The sequence below is a fragment of the Lepisosteus oculatus genome, chromosome 22 (assembly GCF_040954835.1).
Source record: "Lepisosteus oculatus isolate fLepOcu1 chromosome 22, fLepOcu1.hap2, whole genome shotgun sequence".
NCBI lineage: Eukaryota > Metazoa > Chordata > Actinopteri > Semionotiformes > Lepisosteidae > Lepisosteus > Lepisosteus oculatus.
Genome location: NC_090717.1, coordinates 400,239 through 425,700, shown reverse-complemented (window position 1 = coordinate 425,700; position 25,462 = coordinate 400,239). Strand labels below are relative to the sequence as shown.

Here is a 25,462-nt window from a genome sequence, read left to right as displayed (position 1 = left end):
TATAAACTACTCCAAAGTGGCATAGGGGGCAAAGTGTACAACATAATTAAATCAATGTATTCAGCAAATGTGCAGTGAAAATTGGAAACAAAAGGACTAAATTCTTCACCCAAGGCCGCGGGGTGAGACAGGGCTGCAGCCTGAGCCCAACACTGTTCAATATCTATATCAACGAATTAGCAGGAATGTTGGAGCAGTCTGCAGCTCCTGGTCTCACACTACTTGACACAGAAATCAAGTTCCTGCTCTACGCAGATGACCTGGTCCTGCTGTCGCCCACAGAACAGGTGGAGCTGGAGCAGTACTGTCAGACCTGGGCACTGACAGTCAATCTGGACAAGACCAGAGTTATGGTTTTCCAGAAGAAAGCCAGACCTCAGGGAAACAGGTACAAATTCACACTGAACAACAACACATTGGAGCACACATCCAGCTACACGTATCTCGGTCTCACCATCAGCTCTTCCGGGAGTTTTGACCTGGCAGTGAAAGCACAGGGAGAAGGCACTCAGGGCTTTCTACACAATAAGAAGGAGGCTCTTCAACATCAACCCACCAACAAGAATCTGGCTCCAAATATTTGAAAGTGTAATCCAACCCATTGCCCTATATGGCAGTGAAAACAACACTGGGGTCCCCTCACAGACCAGGATTACACCCAATGGGACAAACACCCCACAGAAACTCTGCACATGGAGATCTGTAGAAACATCCTCCGTGTGCAGAAAAAAACTCCTAACAACGGGTGCAGGGCCGAATTAGGCCAGTACCCACTATTGATAAACATAAACAGAAAAGAATATTTAAGTATTGGCTACACCTAAAAAACAGCGACCAAAATTCCTACCACCACAAAGCCCTGCTGAGCCAAGAGCTGAGCCCAAAACAGAGCCCCCTGAGCCAGCTAGTCCTGAGGCTCACTGACCTGAGCCACACCGACACTAACCAGCATCAGGACAGCACTGCTACAGTGCACACAAACACAACATAAACTGGAATGCTACAGGACCCTAAACAGACAATACACACTAGCTGAATATTTGACCAAAATAAAAAATAACAAACAGAAACAGACCCTGACGAAGTACAGGCTCAGTGACCACAGCCTGGCCATAGAAACTGGGCGACACAGGCAGACCTGGCTGCCCAGAAAGGACAGGCTGTGCTCCCACTGCCAGTGGGGAGAAATAGACGCAGAGGTGCACTTCCTACTGCACTGTGACAGATACTCTGGGATTAGAGAAACATTCTTCCCGAAATTCAGAAATCTAATCCCAGAGTTCCCACACCTGCCAGAGTCACAACGGGTCCCAATCCTACTGGGAGAGGGAGGAGGGAACTCAGTAGATGTGGCAGCCCACTATGTGATCTCCTGTCACAGCCTGAGGAACAGTGAGCCTGTCTCCCAATAATGCTCCAGCCGCCTACAGTATATGTCAATATTTTATAATATGTCTTTGTTGTAAATGTCTTTAATATGTCTGTAGATTTTATTTTACTTCTATTTTTTGTTTTGTTCCATGTTAATTTTATTATTTTTATTTGCTTTGGCAACACTGATTGTACCCATCGGTCATGCTAATAAAGCACCTTGAATTGAATTGAATTGACTGTCCCAGAGAGCAGTGTGGAGAGAGAGAGAGACTGTCCCAGAGAGAGCAGTGTGGAGAGAGAGAGACTGTCCCAGAGAGAGCAGTGTGGAGAGAGAGAGAGAGACTGTCCCAGAGAGAGCAGTGTGGAGAGAGAGAGACTGTCCCAGAGAGCAGTATGGAGAGAGAGAGACTGTCCAAGAGAGCAGTGTGGAGAGAGAGACTGTCCCAGAGAGCAGTGTGGAGAGAGAGAGTCTGTAGTGGACAGTATGGCTGTATTTCTCCTCAATTCACAAACTTTGCCCACTGTAGCCATGGCTTAATCAGTCATGTATTTACTTAATAATGCAGTTCAATTAATTAATGTACCTCATCATCTATTAATATAATAAACATCTCTTTAAAATGGCATAATATTGCTCACAGATCTATTTTGTATTTGTTCCTTTTAATATGTTTATAAATATTTTCTCTGAAAGTATAAGCACATATTTTCAACTCCCCATAGAGTAAAGGCCTGCACCTTGTGCACCAGAGTAATTCACTCAGATCTAGTACATTCTCCTCAAGGATATTACCATGCTATACTGAAACTAGAGCTCTGAGAAGATCTTAAAGATACATACCCTGTTGCAGGGCCTTGCCTTCATGTCTCACCTGAGGCACAAGGAGGATCAGTGTGTCATTCAGACACGGAGCCAGTGGCTCATCCACAGCCGTGAACGTGGAAACATGAAGTTCACTTCTGTTCGTGTTCTGTGGGAACCTAATCTTTGTCAAAGCTTCAAAGGAGTATGAAAATCATCTACAAAGTGTGAAGAAGTCCCTGTGACCACATCCTGCCATGCCTATTATAAGTCTCTGTGTGTGAAGCACTGTGAGTCCTGCTGAGGCTGTGCAGCATTCAGTAGGTTGTAGAGGGCTCTTGTGCTGTCAGTACTAAACACGGGCTTGACCCATGGTTCTGGTTTTAGGGTGAAGAGGGGAACCCCAGGAGTTGGTGTTCTGTGTGTGAGAGATGTGTGATCACGGGGTGTCTGCTGACTAACCCTCTGCAGGTTCATGCAAGGGAACTCAGGACAAGCCAGTGGAACTGTAGCTGCTGGTTACAAAACCTGACCGGTCTTGAGCAACACAGCCTACACTCCACTCTGTTGTCTCTGCCATAATTGTACAGGTCTAAATGAAAGAGACTCTCTTCTACTGAGGCAGACAACTAGTCAAAAGGCATCCAGAGAAATGTTCTTCAGGAGAGTCTGGAAATATTAGTGGGAAAAATGTTTTTCTACTGATTGTTGCATGTTTGTTGTTTTCTACTGAATAGAAACAACCTGAACACTGAACCTGTACATTGACTCTTTACACCAGTCCTACACACTGACCCTGTACACTAATCCTATACACTGAACCTGTACACTGACCAAGTGCTCCACTCATACACAATGACTCTGTACACTCTAAAAAAACAGTCCTATACACCGACCCCACACACCAGTCCTACAAACTGACCCTATGTACAGTACAAGTCCTGAACACTGACCCTGTACAGCAGTCTTGCACACTGACCTTGTACACCAGTCCTGTACATTCACACTGTACAGTGACCCTGTACACTGACCCTGCACACCAGTCCTGCACACTGACACTGTACACCAGTCCTGTACACTGACCCTGTACACCAGTCCTGTACATTGACTCTGTACGTGAATCCTGCACACGTATCCTGTACACGTATCCTGTACACTAGTCTTGCACACTGACCCTGCACATTAACCCTGTACACTAACCCTGTACACCAGTCCTGTACATTCACACTGTACACTGACCCTGTACACCAGTCCCGTAAACTGACCCTGTATATCAGTCCTGTATACTGTCTCTGTACACCAGTCCCGTAAACTGACCCTGTATATCAGTCCTGTACACTGTCTCTGTACACCAGTCCTGTACTCTGACCCTGTATACCAGTCCTTTATACTGACCCTGTACACCACTCCTGCACACTGACTCTGTACAGCACTTCCATACACTGTACACTGACCCTGTACACCAGTCTTGCACACTGATCCTGTACACTGACCCTCCACATTAACCCTGTGCACTGACCCTGTACACCAGTCCTGGACACTGGCCCTTTACACCAGTCCTGCACACTGACCCTTTACACCAGTCCTGTACACTGACCCTGTACACCAGTCTTGTACACTGACCCTGTACACCAGTCTTGCACACTGATCCTGTACACTGACCCTGCACATTAAGCCTGTGCACTGACCCTGTACACTGACCATGTACACCAGTCCTGCACACTGGCCCTTTACACCAGTCCTGTACACTGACCTTGTACAACAATCCTGCACACTGACCCTGTACACCAGTCCTGCACACTGGCCCTTTACACCAGTCCTGTACACTGACCTTGTACAACAATCCTGCACACTGACCCTGTACACCAGTCCTGTACATTGACCCTGTACGTGAATCCTGCACAGGTATCCTGTACACTAGTCTTGCACACTGACCCTGCACATTAACCCTGTACACTAACCCTGTACACCAGTCCTGTACATTCACACTGTACAGTGACCCTGTACACCAGTCCTGTATACTGACCCTGTACACTAGACCTTTACACTGACCCTGTACACCAGTCCTGTAAACTGACCCTGTATATCAGTCCTGTACACTGTCTCTGTACACCAGTCCCGTAAACTGACCCTGTATATCAGTCCTGTACACTGTCTCTGTACACCAGTCCTGTACTCTGACCCTGTATACCAGTCCTTTATACTGACCCTGTACACCACTCCTGCAGACTGACTCTGTACAGCACTTCCATACACTGTACACTGACCCTGTACACCAATCTTGCACACTGACCCTGTACACCAGTCCTGAACACTGACCCTGTACAGCAGTTCTATACACTGTACACTGACCCTGTACACCAGTCCTGTACACTGACCCTGTATACCAGTCCTGCACACTGACCTTGTACAGTATATCTGTCCTGTACTCTGACTCTGTATACCAGTCCTTCACACTGACCATGTACACCAGTCCTGCTCACTGACCCTGTACAGCAGTTCTATACACTGTACACTGACCCTGTACACCAATCTTGCACACTGACCTTGTACACTGGCCCTGTATACCAGTCCTTTATACTGACCCTGTACACCAGTCCTGTACACCAGTCTTGCACACTGATCCTGTACACTGACCCTGCACATTAATAATAATAATAATTAATAATTGCTTACACTTATATAGCGCTTTTCTGGACACTCCAATCAAAGCGCTTTACAGGTAATGGGGATCCCCTCCACCACCACCAATGTGCAGCATCCACCTGGATGATGCGACGGCAGCCATAGTGCGCCAGAACGCTCACCACACATCAGCTATCAGTGGGGAGGAGAGCAGAGTAATGAAGCCAGTTCATAGATGGGGATTATTAGGAGGCCACTGACCCTGTACACCAGTCCTGCACACTGACCCTGTACAGCAGTTCTATACACTGTACACTGACCCTGTACACCAGTCCTGCACACTGACCCTGTTCACTAACCCTGTATACCAGTCTTTTATACTGACCCTGTACACTTGTCCTGCACACTGAACCTGTACACCAATCCTGCACACTGACCCTGTATACCAGTCCTGTACATTCACACTGTACAGTGACCCTGTACACTGACCCTGTACACCAGTCCTGCACACTGACCCTGTACACCACTCCTGCTCACTGACCTTGTACACTGACCCTGTACACCAGACCTGTACACAAGTCTTGCACACTGATCCTGTACACTGACCCTGCACATTAACCCTGTGCACTGACCCTGTACACCAGTCCTGCACACTGTCTCTCTACACCAGTCCTGTACTCTGACTCTGTATACCAGTCCTTTATACTGACCCTGTACACCAATCCTGAACACCTAGCCTGTACACCAGTCTTGCACACTGACCCTGCACATTAAACCTGTACACTAACCCTGTATACCAGACCTTTATACTAACCCTGTACACCACACCTGTACACTGACTCTGTACAGCAGTTCTATACACTGTACACTGACCCTGTACACCAGTCTTACACACTGATCCTGTACACTGACCCTGTATACCAGTCCTTTATACTGACCCTGTACACCAGTCCTGTACACCAGTCTTGCACACTGATCCTGTACACTGACCCTGCACATTAACCCTGTGCACTAACCCTGTATACCCATCCTGCACACTGACCCTTTACTCCAGTCCTGTAAACTGACCCTTTACACCAGTCCTGTACACTGACCCTGTACACCAGTCCTTTATACTGACCCTGTACATCAATCCTGCACACTGACCCTGTACACCAGTCCTGCTCACTGACCCTGTACACCAGTCCTGCACACTGACCCTGTACAGCAGTTCTATACACTGTACACTGACCCTCTACACCAATCTTGCACACTGACCTTGTACACTGACCCTGTATACCAGTCCTTTATACTGACCCTGTAGACCAGTCCTGTACACCAGTCTTGCACACTGATCCTGTGCACTGACCCTGCACATTAACCCTGAACACTGACCCTGTACACTTACCCTGTATACCAGTCCTTTATACTGACCCTGTAAACCTGTCATGCACACTGAACCTGTACACCAATCCTGTGCATTCACACTGTACAGTGACCCTGTGCACTGACCCTGTACACTGACCCTGTACACCAGTCCTGCACACTGACGCTGTACACCAGTCCTGCACACTGACCCTGTTCACTAACCCTGTATACCAGTCCTTTATACTGACCCTGTACACCTGTCCTGCACACTGACCCTGTACACCAGTCCTGTACATTCGCACTGTACAGTGACCCTGTACACTGACCCTGTACACCAGTCCTGCACACTGACCCTGTACAGCAGTTCTATACACTGTACACTGACCCTGTACACCAATCTTGCACACTGACCTTGTACACTGACCCTGTACACCAGTCCTTTATACTGACCCTGTACACCAGTCTTGCACACTAATCCTGTACACTGACCCTGCACATTAACCCTGTGCAATGACCCTGTACACCAATCCTGAACACTGACCCTGTACACCAGTCCTGCACACTGACCTTGTACACTGACCCTGTACACCAGTCTTGCACACTGATCCTGTACACTGACCCTGCACATTAACCCTGTGCAATGACCCTGTACACCAGTCCTGCACACTGACCCTGCACATTAACCCTGTATACCAGCCCTGTACACTTACCCTGTACACCAGTCCTGCTCACTGACCCTGTACACCAGTCCTGTACACTGACTCTGTACACCAGTCCTGTACACTGTCTCTGTACACCAGTCCTATACACTGACCCTGTACACTGTCTCTGTACACCAGTCCTATACACTGACCCTGTACACTGACCCTGTACATCACTCCTGTACACCAATCCTGTACACTGACGCTGTAAGCCAGTACTGCTCACTGACCCTGTACACAGACCCGTACACCAGTCCTGCCCACTGTCTCTGTATAACAGTCTTGTACACTGACCCTGTAGACCAGTGTCGTACACTGACCCTGTACACCAGTCCTGTACACTGACCCTGTATACCAGTCCTTTACATTGACTAATTACTTGACTTAATTGACCCTGCAAATCAGACATACTAAATTTTCTGAATCCAGCTGAATATTCTTTCTTGTTTAGTGCTTTGTACTAGCAGCCGATCAAGTGCTGTATTACTTTCATCAGCTGGAATAGTAAAGAACTTCTTACAATACAATGAGATTTGCTGTTCTGTAGAAAAAGATTGTGACACTGTGCCGGATGTTGGTAAAGCCCAGAGCACATATTGACCAACATGCAGGACTCTCATATTCCATTCTCTTGTTTTGCAACTAGTGCTTTGCCTCTGAGCTGCACACACACCAGTTATGCCTGTTTCAGCTCCTTCCAAAGGCATCTCTGTGAATATCTACAGTAGCATCACAAGATGCTGGAGGTGGTTTTCTGGACAGGCCGTGTCTCTGAGAGCCTCCTGGGGCAGTTACCAAGCTTCATGTCACAGATGAATCATGGACAGTATTGCACTGTTCTCCAGAGGATACGATGCAGGGCTTGTTATCAGGATTCTGTAAATCTATATGGACAAAAGCATATGCTAAATGACTAATTATTCGCACATCTTGGTTGGTAAATGGAGCCGTGGTAGCTCAGACGGCAAAGGGCGTCTAGCTCCTGACTTGAAGGTCCTGGGTTCAATCCCAGGTAGGGGCAAATGATGTAGCTTGCTCTAATTTCTTCCAGATGGCTCCCAGGTCCACTCAGCCTGCTTTCCAAATGAGTACTGGGGGTTAATCTTCTGGGGTTAATAGGCTGGCCAAAGCATGATGCTGACCACATCACCTCCACCTCCAGTGTCGGATAGTCGAAAAAAATGGTGGACCTTGCCCCCCATTTCCCTCATGGGCCTTTATGGCCTGAAAAGGGACCTACTTACCTAGGTTGGTAAATATTGAGCTCAGCTGAGCCTGGTAACTCCTAGGAATTTTGTGGTTATTACTGCAGGGTTCTTTGTGCTAGTACAGACCTTCAGACTCTTCCTGTGCGCTAGAGCAAAGCATGTGTTAGTCTCAGTCAGATTTGCTTAGTTTCATCCCTCTCAAGAGCACAAGTTCTCTCCCCTGCCTTGTAAATCCCTGTAAATCTCAAAGCTTCCAGGTGCAAGACACTTGTGGGCCTCCCTCCAGAACGCAGGAGGACAGAACTTGCAGGCTCACTCGGGTCGGGTCACACTGGGGCAGCCCCAGTCCCAGCCCAGGCAAGCGCAGTGAGGGGAAGTGTGCACTCTTACAGTGTTAGGATACACGATCAGACTAGCTCCTCGTGAACTTCTGAATCAACCCTGCCTCCTGCCTGGCCTGTGGTGGCCGGCTGCAGCTCAGCTTGTTGGGGAGCAGGCTGGCCTCTGCGCAAGCCTGTCCAGCACAAGCCAGCTGCTATGGCTGAGTACGTTTGTGCTCTAGCTGGTTTTGAAGGGTGGCTTGTCTGCTCTGGAGGATCAATATGTTTTTTGCCAGCAGTTTAATTTCCTGGATTGATGAATCACAAACACCAGCTCTCCGGACTATCAGGCTGTGTGCACTGGTGCTCTCTGGGCTGCACGCCTGTGGCAGCAGAGCAAGAGATGAAATGAATAAAGAAGCACAGATTTGACCACAGGCATCTGGAGTGTTATTGCAAGTTCCAGAGATGGTCTGCTGATTAAAAACACAGAGTGAATTATGCCCACACACAAGGCCCCGACACAAATTAATGAGCAATGGTATCTATTGATAGTTGTTACTTGCAGACCCAAATAAGCAAATAAAAAATTAATAATCCACATTGACTTTTCTTTTTGACTTTGGTCATGTGGTATTTGTATAAGTCCTCTAGGAGTGAAGGAAAGAATGGATTGTTCATTGTGTATTTCACAAGCATAGTTAAAAGACAGGGTGACGAGAAATTAAGTAAATAATCTAGTTTTTTCCATGCACACTCAGTGTGTTTCTGTGCGTCTTTGTTGTCTCCAGGGAACTAAAAACAGGCGTGTGATCTGGGTAAATGCATTCTGGTCTAGAGCTGTAAGGCTAGGGCTGTCAAACACCCATCATCATGCAGAGGCTACTCCTAGAAATTCTGTCTAGGAGAAAATTGATAGGTCTGTCAATATAAATACAGTACCTTAACGTGCCAACAGGGGGCACCAGGTACAGCTGCTCCACCTTTCTTTACGTCTGCAGTACCTCTCACTACATCACAGCGCAGAGGCTCTGAGGCCTGCCTCTGAGGCTTAAGGCCTGAAGGCCCAACAAACCAGGCCCAAGTCTTTGTTGGCGTGCCCTGTCTTCCAGATACCAACACCAGGAACCTGGCACTAGAAAAACTGGACAGTCCTACAGTTTTCAGGGATTTTAATGTCCTAGCTTTCAAAGACATCTTCTAGTTTGTTAATTGTTTTCAGAACTTACAGGCCATCAGTATATATCAACCTATCTATTATGAGATATACTGGACAGTAGGAGCACTAATCAGCTCAGACAGCACTCTTATTAAGGTCATTAGCAGGGCATTGCTGAACCTTGACCAATGACACAGGTGTGTGTGTAAGATCAATCACTAGGGATTCTGGGATACATGAATATTAATTAGTGCTGACTGTTGAATACTCATTAACCCTGAAAAGTGTTCTTTAAAGGAACTCCCTAGCTATCCAGATTCTTCTGTCTACCCATGTACCCCCATGTACTCCTGTCCAGTCTATCCATCGCTGCGCCCAGCTCTCTGTGCCCACCCTGTGAGGACAGTGCCAGTGTGTGTTTTGCAGTTCCTCCAGCACTTTTAAAAATGCATCATTGCACAACAGTGTGTGTGACCTACTTTACAACAACTCACTGCCAAAAGGGTTGAAAGAGGGAAACAGATAAAAAGCAGAAAAAGGAAATAAATAAAATGCTGATCTTGTTAGTGCCATTTGGTATGAGGATAACTAGATTAATCTTGAACCCAGGGATTATTAGTCTCACTGATAATCAGATTGGCTCTGCAGAATTCGGACTCTTTAAAGTACACTCGGTATGAAAATGACACTGCCAAGACCGGAGGAACTGCAGTATGTACTGTAGTCCAGCCATGCAATACATCCTGGGTATGAAGGTTCTTTAGCTCATTGTCCGATCACAATGCTACAGGAGACAGCCCTGTCTTTTGACTCCTCGTTCTGCACTTTTCAGCAAAAAAAAGTCTGTATCCACAAAACTTGTTTTTTTGTTCTAATTAGACTTTTGTCTTATTAGAGCTCATCAGCATGACACAACTACCTGACCAGTGACGCGGATGTGTTTAAAAATCTTAGAAATAGCACTCTGGGTGGGAGGTAAGAGCCACTTTAATGAGTTCTAATAAGAGCAAAACAGTGACCTGTATATGAGCAAAAAGACCCAGAATTCATTGCAACTGCTGTTCTTAACTCCCACCCTAACCTGGAAGGGCTTATACTCTAAACCACACAGTGCAGACTGATGCAAGCACAACCGAAACTGTATGGATCAATACAGGGTTGAACGACACTGGCCTGCCCATACTACAGTGCCCAACACAATATACTGGTACAGAGGTACACTATTATAACCCTCAAACTTCTAAAGATACAAGTAAAATCTGCTTTGTGTGTGACATCAGAGTGGCAGCCTGGAGTGAATTGAGTGTGGGCAGCTGACAAGCGAACAGCCACAGCCATAAAAACACTGCTGTGCTCTCCCTATACACATGCTCCACTCTGAGACAATCGAGCCCTTATCATGTGGGCTTCAGCATGTGACTGTATGACAAATGACACTGGAGAAAAACGTTGTCTTCTATTAAGGAAGCAATGCTCACTTGTTCTGTGCTCAGACTTAAAAGACCTAAAAGAGAAGAAATCTGCTGCACTTGGGACAATCTGTCTCCCACTCACCACCCCAGAGCTGAAGATCTATTTACAGAGCACTCAGTCCATCACAAGAAGAGCTGATGCATTTTTAAACACAATGGCAACGGCAGGCAGCAGCTGAATGGAGGCCTTAGCCAGACAGGCAGTTATGCTCTTTAAGGAGTGCTTAACTACAGCAAACTGCGTGCCGGCATACAGTCAGAACACAGTCAGTGCTGTGCCAAGAGTGTCAAACAAGTGAACAGGGTGACAGTGCCCCCTACAGGGCATGGGTGGAGGGGCACCTTGGTGATGCAAGCACGAAGAGAGTAAAAAAGGAGCAATTAAGAATACATGTAATGGGATATATATGTCATATATATGACATCCCTGCAGAGATTCTCTTTGCTGTGTAAGGTCTGCAGTTAATTTTTTGTGCCACAATATACTGTATGAGGGCCAACCAGTAATGGCGAGTTTATATGTCTTGTTCAACATGCATTTGCAGATTAATGGCTGTGGGGCTCTGCAGGAATATTCTGTAACTCGGCAACATGACACAGAAAAGTTATATCTTACAGCATCAAGAGTTTCATCACTTTCCTGTTGTGACTTAATCTTTTATAAAATGTGGGGCATTACTTTCTGGGTGATCTTCGTACTTTTATCTCGCAGTACTCACTTTATTTTAATAAGTCTCATTTCCAGCTTCAGCTGGATTGGTTTTGTCACTGCATTAGTCTGCATTACACTGTAGTGACACTACATAGTCCTTACAAATCGCTGCACATCATTAGGAAAGAGAATCACAACCCGCCCCATAAGACCGAAAGTGAGCTCATCTCCCTGCTGCTGAAGAGCTTGTTCTAATCCCCCTGTCAGCACGGAGCCCCAGCAGAAAGCAGCGGCGAGGGCCTGCCGCCTCGTGCTCTGCCATCTGTCTGCCCAGCCCCATCTCTCCGGGCCAGGAGACACAGGCGCTTGGCGCGAGCAGATTCACAACCTTCCAGGGCCACAGTTTGGTCGAGGACAGGAGCTTGACACCCCCGTCTGCTCAGTGCAAAATGTTTTAATCCGTGTCAACAGCTATTACCACTGGGGACGTGTGAAAATGTGGAGAGGATACCGCAGCGCTTATGAACATTTAAGAACTTCTCTCCAAAAGCCGGGCTCTGTGAGACTAAACTCACAGACAGCTCCTTTTAGAGCAAATTTAAAGGAGACATCCACAAGACTTGTATCTTGGCTACCTCTGCAGATACAGTCAGGATGTTTGCAAGGACATACATGACTGAACGGAAAATATAGATGAAGAAGCTGCTCTCCGGCCCACACAGGGGGCTCGGGTCAGCATGTCCTGGGGGGCCCTAATCCTCAGCCATACACAAAAGCAAAGCAAACAAATATTTTTATCATGTTCAGTCATGTAAATGATACAAGAACAACAAGAGTATTTTTTAATAAATTTCAACGAATCTACTTTAGAAACTGACCCCGCGCTGACGTCCTGGTGAGTGCACGTGGGCTGTGCAGGCTGGAAGGGGAGCAGAAATCAAGACTGACATGCATTCACTGATTGCATTAATTTTTGTGCCCGTTATTTTAGAAGCTGACAACCGCACAACTTGCAGCTCTTATTTACTGCTGTCATTATTATTACTAGTGTGGCTTGTTATCCATACAGTCCTCTGCGGACTGCTCCTGCTCTCTCCAGGGTGGCCTGGGAAACAAGAGGATCTATTCAAGCTCTCCAAACGCTGACACCCCGCCAGGTGTGTCTGCAGGCCGTTCACAGCGCGTTCAAACGGCGGCTTTGTGTGAAGAGCCTATGAGATGCCTCGAGAGCTCAGGGACAGTGCATGTGAGTCTCGTTAGTGGAGATTTTTTTCTGACTTCATGACCACCCCGCAGGTGTGGCTCTTTTCTCTGTGTCTCCTCTCTGCTGGAGAGACGGCGCCAGTTCTCCCTGTGTCCCCTCATTGCCACTCTATTCACAGTGTATTCCCAGAGACCTTCCTGTTGTACTGACAGCCGAGCCACGACGGCTCTCACTTTCCTCACTTGTAAAGCAAAGCAAGCCATGTGGTCTCAGATGTCATCTCCGTTCTCCAGCAACGTACCAGAATACAAGAACAAATGACATCAGAAACCAATGAGGCAATCAATCAATTCTGTGATTGCCTGCTAATGACTGAAACAGCCAAGAAGGCCTGTCCATTTTGTGCGGCTGCTGCCAAGTCATGCCTTATGCCCGCAGCTGGCTACAGATACCTGACACCACTCAGGGCTGAGTCATTTTGGGCACCAGCACACTGCTTATCTCCCTGCCAACGGACACACGCTTCGCCAGGCGCTCCTCAGAGAAGACGGCAGGAGGTGCCCAGATGGGCTCAGCCTGGACAAGCTCGATTCTAGGAGAGTCTGGCCTTGTCTACGGGAGACACACTGTGTCCTTGGCCCCTATGTGCTCGGACTCTCACAACAGCACACCAGCAACAGCAGGAAAAGACCAGGACTGCTCCCAGTCTGCCTGTTTACCTGTGTCCTCCTTCTTCCCACACTCTTCTCCAGAGGCCCTGGCATGACCTTGCTCCTGTGGGCCACTATGCGGTTTTTGGGAAGAAACAGAGACAGACACAGGCAGGGAGGCTTCTCTCTGACAGTGACTCACACACACACTCCCTGCAGAGAATGAGCTGTATAGTTCTGTTTTATCACTATTTAATGTAAAAGAAAAATCTACCATGGAAAAAGCAGTTATGAGCATTAAGGTGTTTGCACACAAGAGTCTGCCTCATTAGTATGTAAAGAAGAGCTTTGTTGTTAGTAACTAATTGACCCCAAGTGTTGTTGAAAGAAGCAATGGGATCAGCTTTCACAGCTTTTAGGGAGATACAACTCTTCGATGAGCAGGGGAAACTGAGCTCAGAACCCAGCTTTGCTCCGCAGCCGTTGAGAAATCGCTGCAGGCCGCAGTGGAGCTACCGACACTGGGGAGAGCAAGCGTAGGACAGGCTTTAGGCAGCAGGGGGTGAAGACCCAGGCCAGGTGACCATGCTGTTTAAAAGGGCCGAAGCCGCTGGAGACACTGAGGGTCACCTCCTCGCCACGCTGCTGTCCAGGCCAGGTTCAATCCCCTGGCCCCTGAGAGAACCATGGCACTGAATGCACCACTCCCCGCTGAGGCACAGGTTACACAGCAGAACACTGCAAGATTACCATCATCTACAGTGAGACAACGCCCAGTGTGGCAGGCTTGAGGCTGGTGGTTTGTTGTGGTTGTGCGTAGTTTTAACTCCTGGCTCTCTCTGGCTCAGGTATGGGTGAGCCAGGAGTCAACATTCTGGCCATGAGGTCGAGGTAATTAATGAGACACATGCAGAAGCTGACCTCCAGCAAGCTCTCAGCACATTGCAATATAAGAAGATACAGAGTGGCTGGGTTTCATCCGCAGGTCCGTCAGCAACTGTGACCATGACTGAAAGGCAGCAGCTGAAACAGGAAGCACTGGAGTTCATGACTCTGCCCTGTTTCAGCTGCTTCAGCAACATGCCACTGCTGAGCCTCCAGGCCAGCTCTATATCTGCAAGCCCACCACCCTGACGCTCATGAGGTTGTCCGGGGCTGGCTGGCTGTCTGAAGTCCCATCACAAAGAAGACACTTAGACAAGTGCAGCAGGTGGCGTGACAGAGTGTCAGGATACTGAGCGATGCACACAGTAGCTACAGTCGTGCTGCCCTGCCTGCAGAGTGGCAGCAGGGCGGGCCTGTGCCTCAGAGCTCTCTCCATCCTCTAGGAGGGAAAACCTGGGACAGATGTGCACTTACACCAGATGTAAAAGGAGAGCTCTGCACTGCTAATCCTGCAGACTGATTGGTGTGAAAGGGACAGATTATTGCCCTGACACAGAATCCTGGTTCTAGGATAACAGGAAGCAGGAGGCGTGAGCTAGTGGACCTAAAGAAAAATAAGGGCTGACATCTGCAGCAGAGAGTTTCCCTGTGGTATCAGTCAGCACACACCTGAATGCAGACTGACCACAGCGGGCCTGCTGTCGGACAGATGACCTGATCAACTCCAGTCGACTCATCACGTGTCTGGAGAGGCAGGAATTCTCAGTGGTGGGAATGGCAGCAGTGCACATTGCTGGGGAGTGTGCGAGCTGGGGGCAGGGCTGGTTGCATGCTGTCCCTCCCCTTTAATGCCTCACGATGGTATCGCCACCAGCAGTCGCCTGGTGTGATTGTGCACAGAGGACGGACAGGGGCGGCACTCTCCTTTCTCCTATGAACCCTGTTGCCCCTTCCTCTTGTGAGCTGTTGACCTATCAAAATAACACCCCTCCCCCACTGTTATTGATCAGCACCTTCTCACTGTGATCAATCAAAGCACTGCCCATGAGTATGGTGTTGTCATTCTGCATGGTGCACTCCTCGACAAACCTGTAGGCAGTTTCTGGCTAGTCTGCGCATCATCTGCACTCAGGAAGCGTATCTCAGTGAAGGTTTCGGGTTGATATGTGTGTGTTGATTAAGTGGTCTGAATGTCTGTGACCAGGTGACTCTGGATTTCTGCCAGTACGAATCTCACACACAACAATTGTGCTGAGCTGCTGGGCCTACTCAGGGAAGAGTTTACAGCTGAAACACAGAGGCTCTAAAAGGTGCTTGCTCACCTGCACACCCACACATCTGCAGACCCGCACACCTGCAGACCCACACACCTGCACAACTGTGCACCCACACACCTGCACTCCTCCGCACACACACACCTCTACACGCACACCTCTGCACACACACCTGTACACCTGCGCACCCACACACCTGCATACCCACATACCTGCACTACTGCGCACCCACACACCTGCATACCCACATACCTGCACTACTGCGCACCCACACACCTGCACTCCTGCACACCCACACACCTGCACACACACACACACACACACCAGTACACCTGCACACCTGCACTCCTGCGCACCCACACACCTGCAGACCCGCACACCTGCACACCTGTGCTCCTGCAGACCTCTTGCTTCAGGACTTCCCAAGTTCTCCCCCAGGGCCAAAAGCGCTGCCTGGGAGACGCCAGAACTGGGAACAGAACAATGACAAAGGCCTGGGGTAAAAATATATTAAAACAAACACAAATTAAAATCAACCCAATTAAGCAAACAAAGAAATGCAATTAGCATCCCAAGGGCACAAAGAGAAGGACAAGAGGCAGCAGCAGGGAGTTTGTCAGTTCAGCCTGACCACATTCTGAGCTTTTACACTTTTAGATTCTTCAGCTTTCTTTACTGCCAAAAGCATTCATGTCTGATATGCATTCCTAGTGCAAAATCAGTTTTAATCTCACCTCTGGGAGCCTGCCTTTACCCCTGGATTTGGGGCGTGGTAGTGGCTCAGTCTTCCTCTGAGAGGAGCAGAAGGACAGATGCATGTGCTCAGAGGCTGCGAGTGGAGCCCCGGAGTTGTGTGGGAGTAGACGGCATGCAGCCTGCGAGTCTGACTCCCGAAGCAGCAGCTGAGGGAGGGCAGGGAGATGCATGCTGCTGGCCTGTCTCACCCACATCAGGGCGGCAGTAGGTTCTACATATTGTACCAATGGTGCAGAAAGAGGCACAATACTCTTCATCTCCATTTAAATAAATGAAATGAATCAATGAAGGACCCCTGAGATCCTTTGCGTCAGCAGGGAATACAGCACAGTGCCGAGTGAAGGACTGTTCCCGCGTGGCGGCTGCTGGCCTGTGCCTATCAGCTCTCAGTGTTGGGTACCTCTGCACACCGCCATGCTGTACAACAGCTTCTCGAGACAGGTGCTGTAAGAGAAGGAGCTGAACACCGCACACGGAGCAGGCGATTGTGTCTGCAGCAGACAGAGCACTCTGCTGAGGCCCCTCCTCGGCCATGGGCATCACAGTGAAGAGAGGCATCATGCTGGGGGACAGCCCACTCAGGGGTCACCATGCTGGCCACAGGCTACTGTAGGCAAACAGCTTCCACACGACACATCGGCATTCTACAATAAGGGAAAAATTCAATATGCTTTGTCAAAGCTTATATAATTGGTCTATTTATTGCACAATACAGTCACTGTTAAGGATCTGGTCGTGATAAATTGTGCTTTTATTCCAGGGCTGTATGGTGCAGAGGGAGGGGGGCTGGGATATGTAAGAATCTGGTGTGGGCACCCTGCACTTCACCCTTCAAGAGAACAGAAGGCTGGGGCTCCAGTGTTATTTGGGGGAAAATGTAGACATCCCTCCCGTCATTCACTCTGTGATTTATGGATGTGCTACAAAGCTGCAGAACTCCTAGCCTCCCCCATTCGCAGGCATCAGATCCCCGTGTCTTTTCCGGGCACCAGAGGGACAGTCACACACAGAGAAGACAGCCAGGCCCATGCCTGAGGCAGAGCACAGGGAGGCAGAGAGGAAGGGGTCTCCCACTGGAGGACCAGCAGTGTGACTTCCTCTTTACCAGCAGATGAAGCGAGACTCTGCTTGGCGAGAGCTGGCAGACACGCAGTGCAGGCTGGGAGGAGGAAGCAGCTGGTGACCAGACAGAGGCTGGGGGACAAAGCTGTAACACAGCTGTTGTGTTTGGGGTGTGGTGGCAGCGAGGCTGGGGTCTTTAAAAGAGATGTGTGTGAATGCAGAGTATTCCAACTAGCTGACACACTGCATCTTGTTACTGTTTCCTCTATGTTTGTAGGGCTTTTGCCACCTCAGGCAGAAAGGCAGGCAGACAGGCCCTGTGCTGGGACACGTTATCACTTGGGTTGTCCTGTGGCGTGCAGTCCATTAACACCAATTACACACGTACAGCCCAATCTGGTTCAATTCTTTGAAAAAGAGAGACAGAGGCAAGTGTCCACACAGATAAAAAGGCACCCTCAAAGATTCAGGTACTGTACTGTAAATTGATAAGTGAAATTAGTTTAGAAGAACAGTCTCTGACAGTGGTTATTAATGATGACAGTGATGGTCCAGCTCACTCCCTGTTTGCAGGACTGGGCCAGTCCGAGCTGGGCCAGGGATACGTCCACTACACTGTGCTCAGACCACTGCCATTTCAGATTCTTCTGATGTTCCCCAAAACTCTGAATCTTACAGATTCTGCTTTTTGGTCTTGAACGTACGACTGCAGGACAGGCCCAAATTCATGAGCAGTCCCCTGGATGTATGAGCAGGCTGCTCTTCCCAACACCCTCAACTTGCATGAGCATTGCGGAGCCACAGAGAGACTCCCAGACAAGAGGCCTGGGCAGATAGCAGCCACGCAGTTATTTTCTTGCGTGACAATAAAGATTGCGTCTGATGTCATGTTTAGAGCAGGGAAATGTTTCCAGCCAGAACTGTCCCGCTTACGAGCACAGAGAGCAGACACACGCCTCAGCCTGGTTCCCACACGAGAGAGAGAGACACTCCTGTTCAGTTACAGGAAAGCAGGAAAATAGCTCTGAAATAACACATACTCAGACACACACATACCACCCTGACGCTCACGTTAACACCCAGAATAACTACAACAGAGCTGGAGCCGGCAGAGACAACGATTCTGAACCCGTGTTTTCTGCTGATGAGTATCTCTCATGCTTTAGTGCACTATTGGTCGATAGTCAACACCAAGACCGAAGAAAGCATGTTTAAAATGCATCACTGTTAGCATCTCAACACCTGTTTATTGCCATTTATTCCTTTTCTTAATTAATTTTCACAGGGGAAACAAGCTTGACAGTGTGGGTGCGGACTGGACTGATCTCAGCCGCATCAGCTGTGCTTGTTTTTGTCATCCACTGTCTAATTAATCTAATTATTTATTCATTGACTTTCACAGGGAGGAATCGACCCTGTCCAGAAACAAGACGGAAAGACAGTGTGAGGCTCCCTCTACCACCAGCTATTCTGCTGCTGCTCAGAGCACATCCCCCGATCTCCACGGAGACCAGGAGACACACAGAGGAAGGAGAGAGGGAAGAGAGTGGGGAGAGGGCCGGCGGATGAGTGCGGAGCCAGGGCCACAGGCAGGAAGGGCTGTGGAGTAGCCATGCTGGAGGGGCACGAGGAGAGTCATCTGTACCCAAACACAGGGCTGCCACGCAGGAGCCACCCGGCCTTTTGCTGACCAGAATGTGCTGCTGCCTGCTCAGGAGAGAGAGGGCCATGATATGACATCTCCTGAAGACTGGACCAATCACCGGCTGCCGAGCACCGTCGTTCCCCCCTGCAGGGCCCAGGCCAGGTGGAGCAGCCCCTGTTTACCCATCAGGCCCCGGATAACTGTGTGCTTTGCAAGATAAGGAAGAAGCACCTGGCTCCAGGTCTGTAAAAAAATTATCCCAACTCTACCTGTCTGCTTCAATCATTTCCAGAGCTGCTTCGGAAAGTGGAAGGGGGAGGAAGAAGAAACCCGAAAGCAGAGGACGGGGAGCTCTTCTTTCTTACTTACAGATAACAGGGGAGCAGGGAGAAGGAGGAGGAAGAAGGGAAGGAACGAGGCGAGGCTGCTGCTCCTGCCGCAATTCCCCTTTCCACTCCTCTCCCCTGTGTCACATTCACAGCCCAGCTGCTCCACTGCCGTGCCGGGTCTGAAACTGCCTCTGCTTCACCCCTCCACCCCTACCCCAGAGAGGATCATGGGATGTCGTCAAAGCTCTGAGGAGAAGGAGGCCGCGCGGCGATCGCGGCGGATCGACCGGCACCTGCGCTCAGAGAGCCAGCGGCAGCGGCGGGAGATCAAGCTGCTCCTGCTGGGCACCAGCAACTCGGGCAAGAGCACCATCGTCAAGCAGATGAAGATCATCCACAGCGGCGGCTTCAACCTGGAGGCCTGCAAGGAGTACAAGCCGCTGATCCTGTACAACGCCATCGACTCGCTCACCCGCATCATCCGCGCGCTGGCCACGCTCAAGATCGAGTTCCACAACCCCGACCGCGCCTACGACGCCGTGCAGCTGTTTGCGCTGACGGGCCCCGCCGAGAGCAAGGGCGAGATCACGCCAGAGCTGCTGGGCGTCATGAAGAGGCTGTGGGGTGACCCGGGCGTGCAGGAGTGCTTCAGCCGCTCCAACGAGTACCACCTGGAGGACAACGCCGCCTACTACCTGAACGACCTGGACCGCATTGCCGCTCCCGAGTACATCCCCACTGTGGAGGACATCCTGCGCTCGCGGGACATGACCACGGGCATCGTGGAGAACAAGTTCACATTCAAGGAGCTCACCTTCAAGATGGTGGACGTGGGCGGCCAGCGCTCTGAGCGCAAGAAGTGGATTCACTGCTTCGAAGGCGTGACAGCCATTATCTTCTGCGTGGAGCTCAGCGGCTACGACCTCAAGCTGTACGAGGATAACCAGACGGTAGGCTGCCGTGACACGAGTACCTCCGCTCGCCCGTGGGCACGCAGGCTCCCGTATACACACGCATGCTTCGACACACAGATTTGTGTGCCTCTTGCAGGGTACAGTCAGGCATTCCAGCCTTAGTAATTTCGGATTTTTAACTGTCTACAATCGCTGTACACGGACCTCAGGAAATGTGCTGTACTACGCGCTGACAGCAGGTCACTGTAGCACAGCAGGCCAGCCACACAGCACAGTCCAGTCAGCCATATGTCCAGTCACGACAGGGCCCAGTCTGTGGGGCTCTGAAGGAAAACCAGAAGCACCTGGTTAAGCTACATGGGAATCGCCAGCATGTTTTTTAGGGTTACAGTTGTACTCATCTGAACAGCAACCCCTTCCCGCCTACTGTAGGTCTCCTTTAGCCCAGGACTGTGTCCAACTGAAATTAGATGGGACGCCCATCCAGTAAAGAATATCCCTGTTTGTGAAAACTAGCAGGCAGGCTGTCAGGACACACGGTCTCCTGTGTTCAGCAATCAGAACCCCTGGCTGAGAAGCCCCTGAAGATTCTCCTGGCCTTTCGGACTAGGAGGACCCAGTCCACTTCATGGGGAATACAAGCAAAGCAGCCCCCTTCCCAGAAGGAGCAGGGCTCCAGAATCATATCTGATAAGTCAGTGGTGAAAAATGAATCAATATAATTGTTTGCCCCAAGAAATCAAGACTACTGTATGGCTGGCCTGGAATTAAGCACATCTTTCAAACCTGCTGTTGTGCAAGTGCTGGACAGCTATTTCAGACAAGTTGCAACGGAGCAAAGTGATAAGATCAGATAGAGGACTGAGGCAGTGAGGCAGAGTGGAAGACCAAGGGCTGTTGTGTCTGGCTGCTTGCACCCGTGCGGGCCAAACCGGCCTGTAGAGGGTAGAGAGGGAGTGTGTACGGGCAGGACAAGACAGCGCGCAGGCCTGGCCCCTGAGAGGACCCGTCCTCTCTAGGAGCTGCACCTCCAGAAGGCAGGAAGACAGCCTAGTCTAGCTAGTAAGAGCCCCGGGCCAGTGACCATGAATCTTCTCTTTCTACAGATTGGGAGCAATTGTGAATTATTGATCAAGTAAGCAAGGGATTTGTTTATTTAAGGGAACTCTGATCCTTGAGGATTAAAGGTCTTGAAATTTTTGTATCTCTAAATTGCTTAATTTGACAAATCATCTGATTTACCTCCATAGAGACTGTTATCAACACTTAGAAATGAATCAGTGGTCGTCCACTGGACCTCTTTAGCAGCAGAAACTAAGTCCCATCTGGTTTAAACACAGGGCGACCATGAGGAGAACCGTTGCTTGATCATACCTTCAAGATTATCATGTTGTTGTTTGCAGTTACTAACACAAAACACAATAAATGGATTATTTATTTTTGTTAATAAGGAATTTAAATATTCACAACCACTCTCCCAAACAAACCGGTTACATTGATCAGCTGTTTGATCTGATTGAAGATCAATAGCATGAGTTTGAAGCACATAGTCATCAAGAGCCAACATCCACCTTGGGTGACATGACCTGTATTAACTTGCGTATTAATTATCTTTCCATTTACTAGCAATTTTAAAATCCTGTCCTATCTGAGAATGTCCTAATGAACACAGAATGATATGACCATTCTATTTAAACATCCACTAAGCAGGGACTTGGGAACCATTTAAAACACTCATTAAGCTGCTGTATGTCCTTCAGTCAAAGGTATTATAACCCAACAATCCACATGGTATTACAGAATACAGTGCTGAAATTCTGTATCAATAATTTGTGGCTGCAGTCATGAGCAGTATAACAAACACATTCGCTCTTGAACATGAGGAGTTTGAACCACTTGCCTGTCCAGCCCCGAACAAGGCAACAGCACCAGTCACGAAGCTAGAAATCTGTGGATGACTTAATCAGCAAACACTGAGCTTTAAAAAGAATGTTCTGTGGTAAATAGCAATGCATTAGAGCAATGCAGAGGTCAAGACTTTTATTGCTAATAAAGGGCTAATGTGAAAGCCAACTGACTGAAAATGTGGGGATTTCAAGAATGGCTCAGCGCCCAGCCAGTCTGCTGGTGTATTGATCTGGATAACAGGGCAGTGTTCATTCCCAGTCACTGGCTGCATGGCTTGACACCCTTGTCATCATTTAAAATGACTACACGCACTCCAGTTTGTGTCAGACGTTTAGGTCCTGTAGTTTCAAAGTCATGGCTTGTGGTTGGTAGATCTACGTCAGAGAAGAGCGATTCTGTCCAGCCCATTCCATGCCCATCACACACCCACAGGCCAAACCGGCAGGAGTAAGGAAAGCCAGGGCCACTGAGACCTGGAATATTCAGGGTAATATGCTTCAATCTGCCTGATAAGCTTAGTATTACCTTTTCTGCAGGCTTATTGGGGCAGCCATGAGTGATAATTTGCTGGTAATGAGAGATGGTGGGCGTGCTGTTGTGCAAACAGGAAGCCCAGTTCCTCCTAGGGGAGACAAGGTACTCGAGTCAGGACCACTGGTGCTACTGGTTTCGTTCCAGGCAGGCTCTGCAGACTCAGGGGCTCTGTGTGTACTCTACGATTGAGGGCAGTCAATGTTCAGTTGCACTGCAGGATGTGGAAACACGCTGCTCGTTAAAGGGGAACTACAACGCTATTTTCATATTTTGGGAGATAAATCTAATAGAAATATTGTTTACGATTTCAACACGGTTTTGCCAAAAAATACTATTACTTGTTAATGCTGCATGCAGATCATGTTGAAATATTTCTGCGGTTAAATGCTTGCTGCACAACCTGTTTTCGCTCGTACATCACAGTACATTAGTCATGATGCAAACCTTTGAGCAGGAAGAGCCGAATCATGGGAACTTGAACGCTAGTTTGCGACAACATGGTGACTTACAGTACTTTCACAGAGTTCACGATTTTGTGCCTAATTCGAAAATTGTAATTTTTTTCTTTAATGTCAATGAAATAATTTTGTTACTGAGATTTAAGAAGCGGTCTGAGAAATTGGGGCTGCAGCTCCCCTTTAGCTGCCAGTGCTTGCATAGCGCCCTTCAGCGCTGGTTCCCCCAGAGCTCGGGCCGTCCCGGAGGACAGTAAGAGAGGCCCCAGTGCCGGCTCATGCCTCGTCAGAGCCTTCAGCACTTCGGTTATGCAATCGCCAAGTGGGTCGAAGATTTGATTCAGTTCCATTCAGCCCTGCTTTCTAATGGACTTGAAGGAGAATAAACTATTTAAATCAAGCACATACAGTAAGATCTCCAGCTGGAATAAAGAACCATAGGACCTCAGACGAGCTTTGCAATAGTACAATTAGCACCATGTCCCTGCAGTTGGCCAGGCTTTGCTCAGCATGTTTACAGAGATCCTCCCTTTCCACTGGAGGATGGGGCAGCAGGTACAGAATCAGCTGCCGCCTCCTAGTCAGGCTGCGCTGGGAGCTGTGGGGGACAGCAGTTGTCGCCTCAGGGGTTCAGGAGAGGCAGGGGGAGACACAGACAGCGAGGGAGAGAAGAGGACAGAAGCAGGAGGGATAAATCAGAGAGGGTGGTGGTGAGGTAGAAAGCTACGGAGAGAGGGAGAGGATAAAAGAGCGAGAGGTGGGGGAGGGAGAGAGAGGAGAAGGCATCCTGAACTCTGACCCTCTCCTCCTGTGTGATGGTGCCCTAATTGCTGGCTGTATTATGCACTCTCCTCCACACAGCAAGAGACAGAAGGGGGATTTAAAGCACAAGCAGCTTGTCACGTCCCAGTGCTTTCATTATTCTGAATACATGATGCAATTGCTTTCATCCCTCCACAACACTGAGGAAAAGCCTGACTCGGCTGGCGGCAGAGGAGCCGGAGGTGCTGGACAGAACCTGAAGAGCAGTTTCAGGAGCAGAAGAGAAGCCAACTGATAAGCAAACAGGAGGCTCATTTATCTTTCTGCAAACAGCGGCTCTCCCGCACAGGGTGGGAGGCCGACTAATTAAATGAAGCAATTTGTTGCTTTAAAATAAAGAAACTGTTTGCACAGGCTAGGAAGCAGCCAGGTTTGCTCATCAGCACTATCAGAAACAGCTGTAAGGTTAAGAGCAAGCTAACAGAGAATAAGTTCTTAGGATAAAAACAGTTTTTCTAAAGGATGTTTAAGAGATTCTTTGGAGAAATTGGGGCATCACACAGTCTATTACTGATTATCCATTTATCTTCTACTTTAAAGAAAAGTATGGAAAAACTATGAAATGTCCTTTTTATTGTAATGGCAAATGATTACTGCCCAGTGTTTGCTCAGACATGCAGACATTTTACTGCAGACGTACACCAGCCATTAACAACATAACTCGAAATAACCTGAAACAACTCAGTCGGCCTCTTTACACAGCACCTGTGATGACTGGAGAAGGAGTTACTGACAGACGCAGTGCTCACTGCCCGTCAGAGGACAGGGAGCCTGGTGTGACCGTGTGCGTGTGTACGTGCGTACCTGCCAGCGCGAGAGTAATGCAATACCTCCAGCAGGGAATAAGAATGAGGGATTAGAGCATGAAAATTCAAACCACACAGTCAATACCAGCTCTGGCAATCACAGGCACGTCTAATCCATCAGAATCAAACGCCCCCCGCCCCAGCCGGCCTGCTGCAGCAGCGTGTCTGATCCCAGACCCAGCACCAGTCCTACTGAGATAGAATCCACCCGCCTGCCCTCCTCCCAGAGAGCTGGGCTCCCAGTGCGGTGCTTGCTGCAGCTACAGCAAAGCCTCTGCTTGATGAAATGATTTCTGAGCTGCTAGGAGGACTGGCCATTAACCACGCAGGCTGTGCTGCTGACCTAATTTTCATCAGGGTCTGAACACAGCGCGTTGGTCATGGAGATCACAGGAGTGCAGGGTAATGTGTGTGTGTGGTAACGTGTGTAGTGTCTGTATTATAGACCTCCCCTCCCCCATTACACTACTACAGCCGGACCCTGAGATCTCTTCACTGTGATCTTATTAGGAAGGACACACTGTGGCCATGCAGGCAGAGGCACTGAGCAGCCAGGGT

The 25,462-nt window shown here is 48.9% G+C and overlaps 2 protein-coding genes across 3 annotated transcripts in view; one reads left to right on the top strand and one right to left on the bottom strand.

The window, feature by feature from the left end:
• rsph14 (radial spoke head 14 homolog) overlaps positions 1–25,462 on the bottom strand; it is a 77,533-nt gene that overhangs the window by 20,566 nt on the left and 31,505 nt on the right. Inside the window, exon 4 of one of the 2 annotated variants that reach the window (XM_015365950.2) lies at positions 16,062–16,142. The exons of the other annotated variant lie outside the window; for it this stretch is intronic. Within the exon in view, the coding sequence (XP_015221436.1) occupies positions 16,062–16,142 (81 nt within the window). The remainder of the gene's footprint in view (positions 1–16,061; positions 16,143–25,462) is intronic. 2 annotated transcript variants of the gene reach the window in all.
• The window catches only part of gnaz (guanine nucleotide binding protein (G protein), alpha z polypeptide), a 52,024-nt gene that overhangs the window by 2,803 nt on the left and 23,759 nt on the right, over positions 1–25,462 (top strand). Inside the window, exon 2 of the mRNA XM_006640161.3 lies at positions 18,894–20,415. Coding sequence (XP_006640224.1) covers positions 19,693–20,415 — 723 coding nt within the window. The 5' untranslated portion in view covers positions 18,894–19,692. The remainder of the gene's footprint in view (positions 1–18,893; positions 20,416–25,462) is intronic.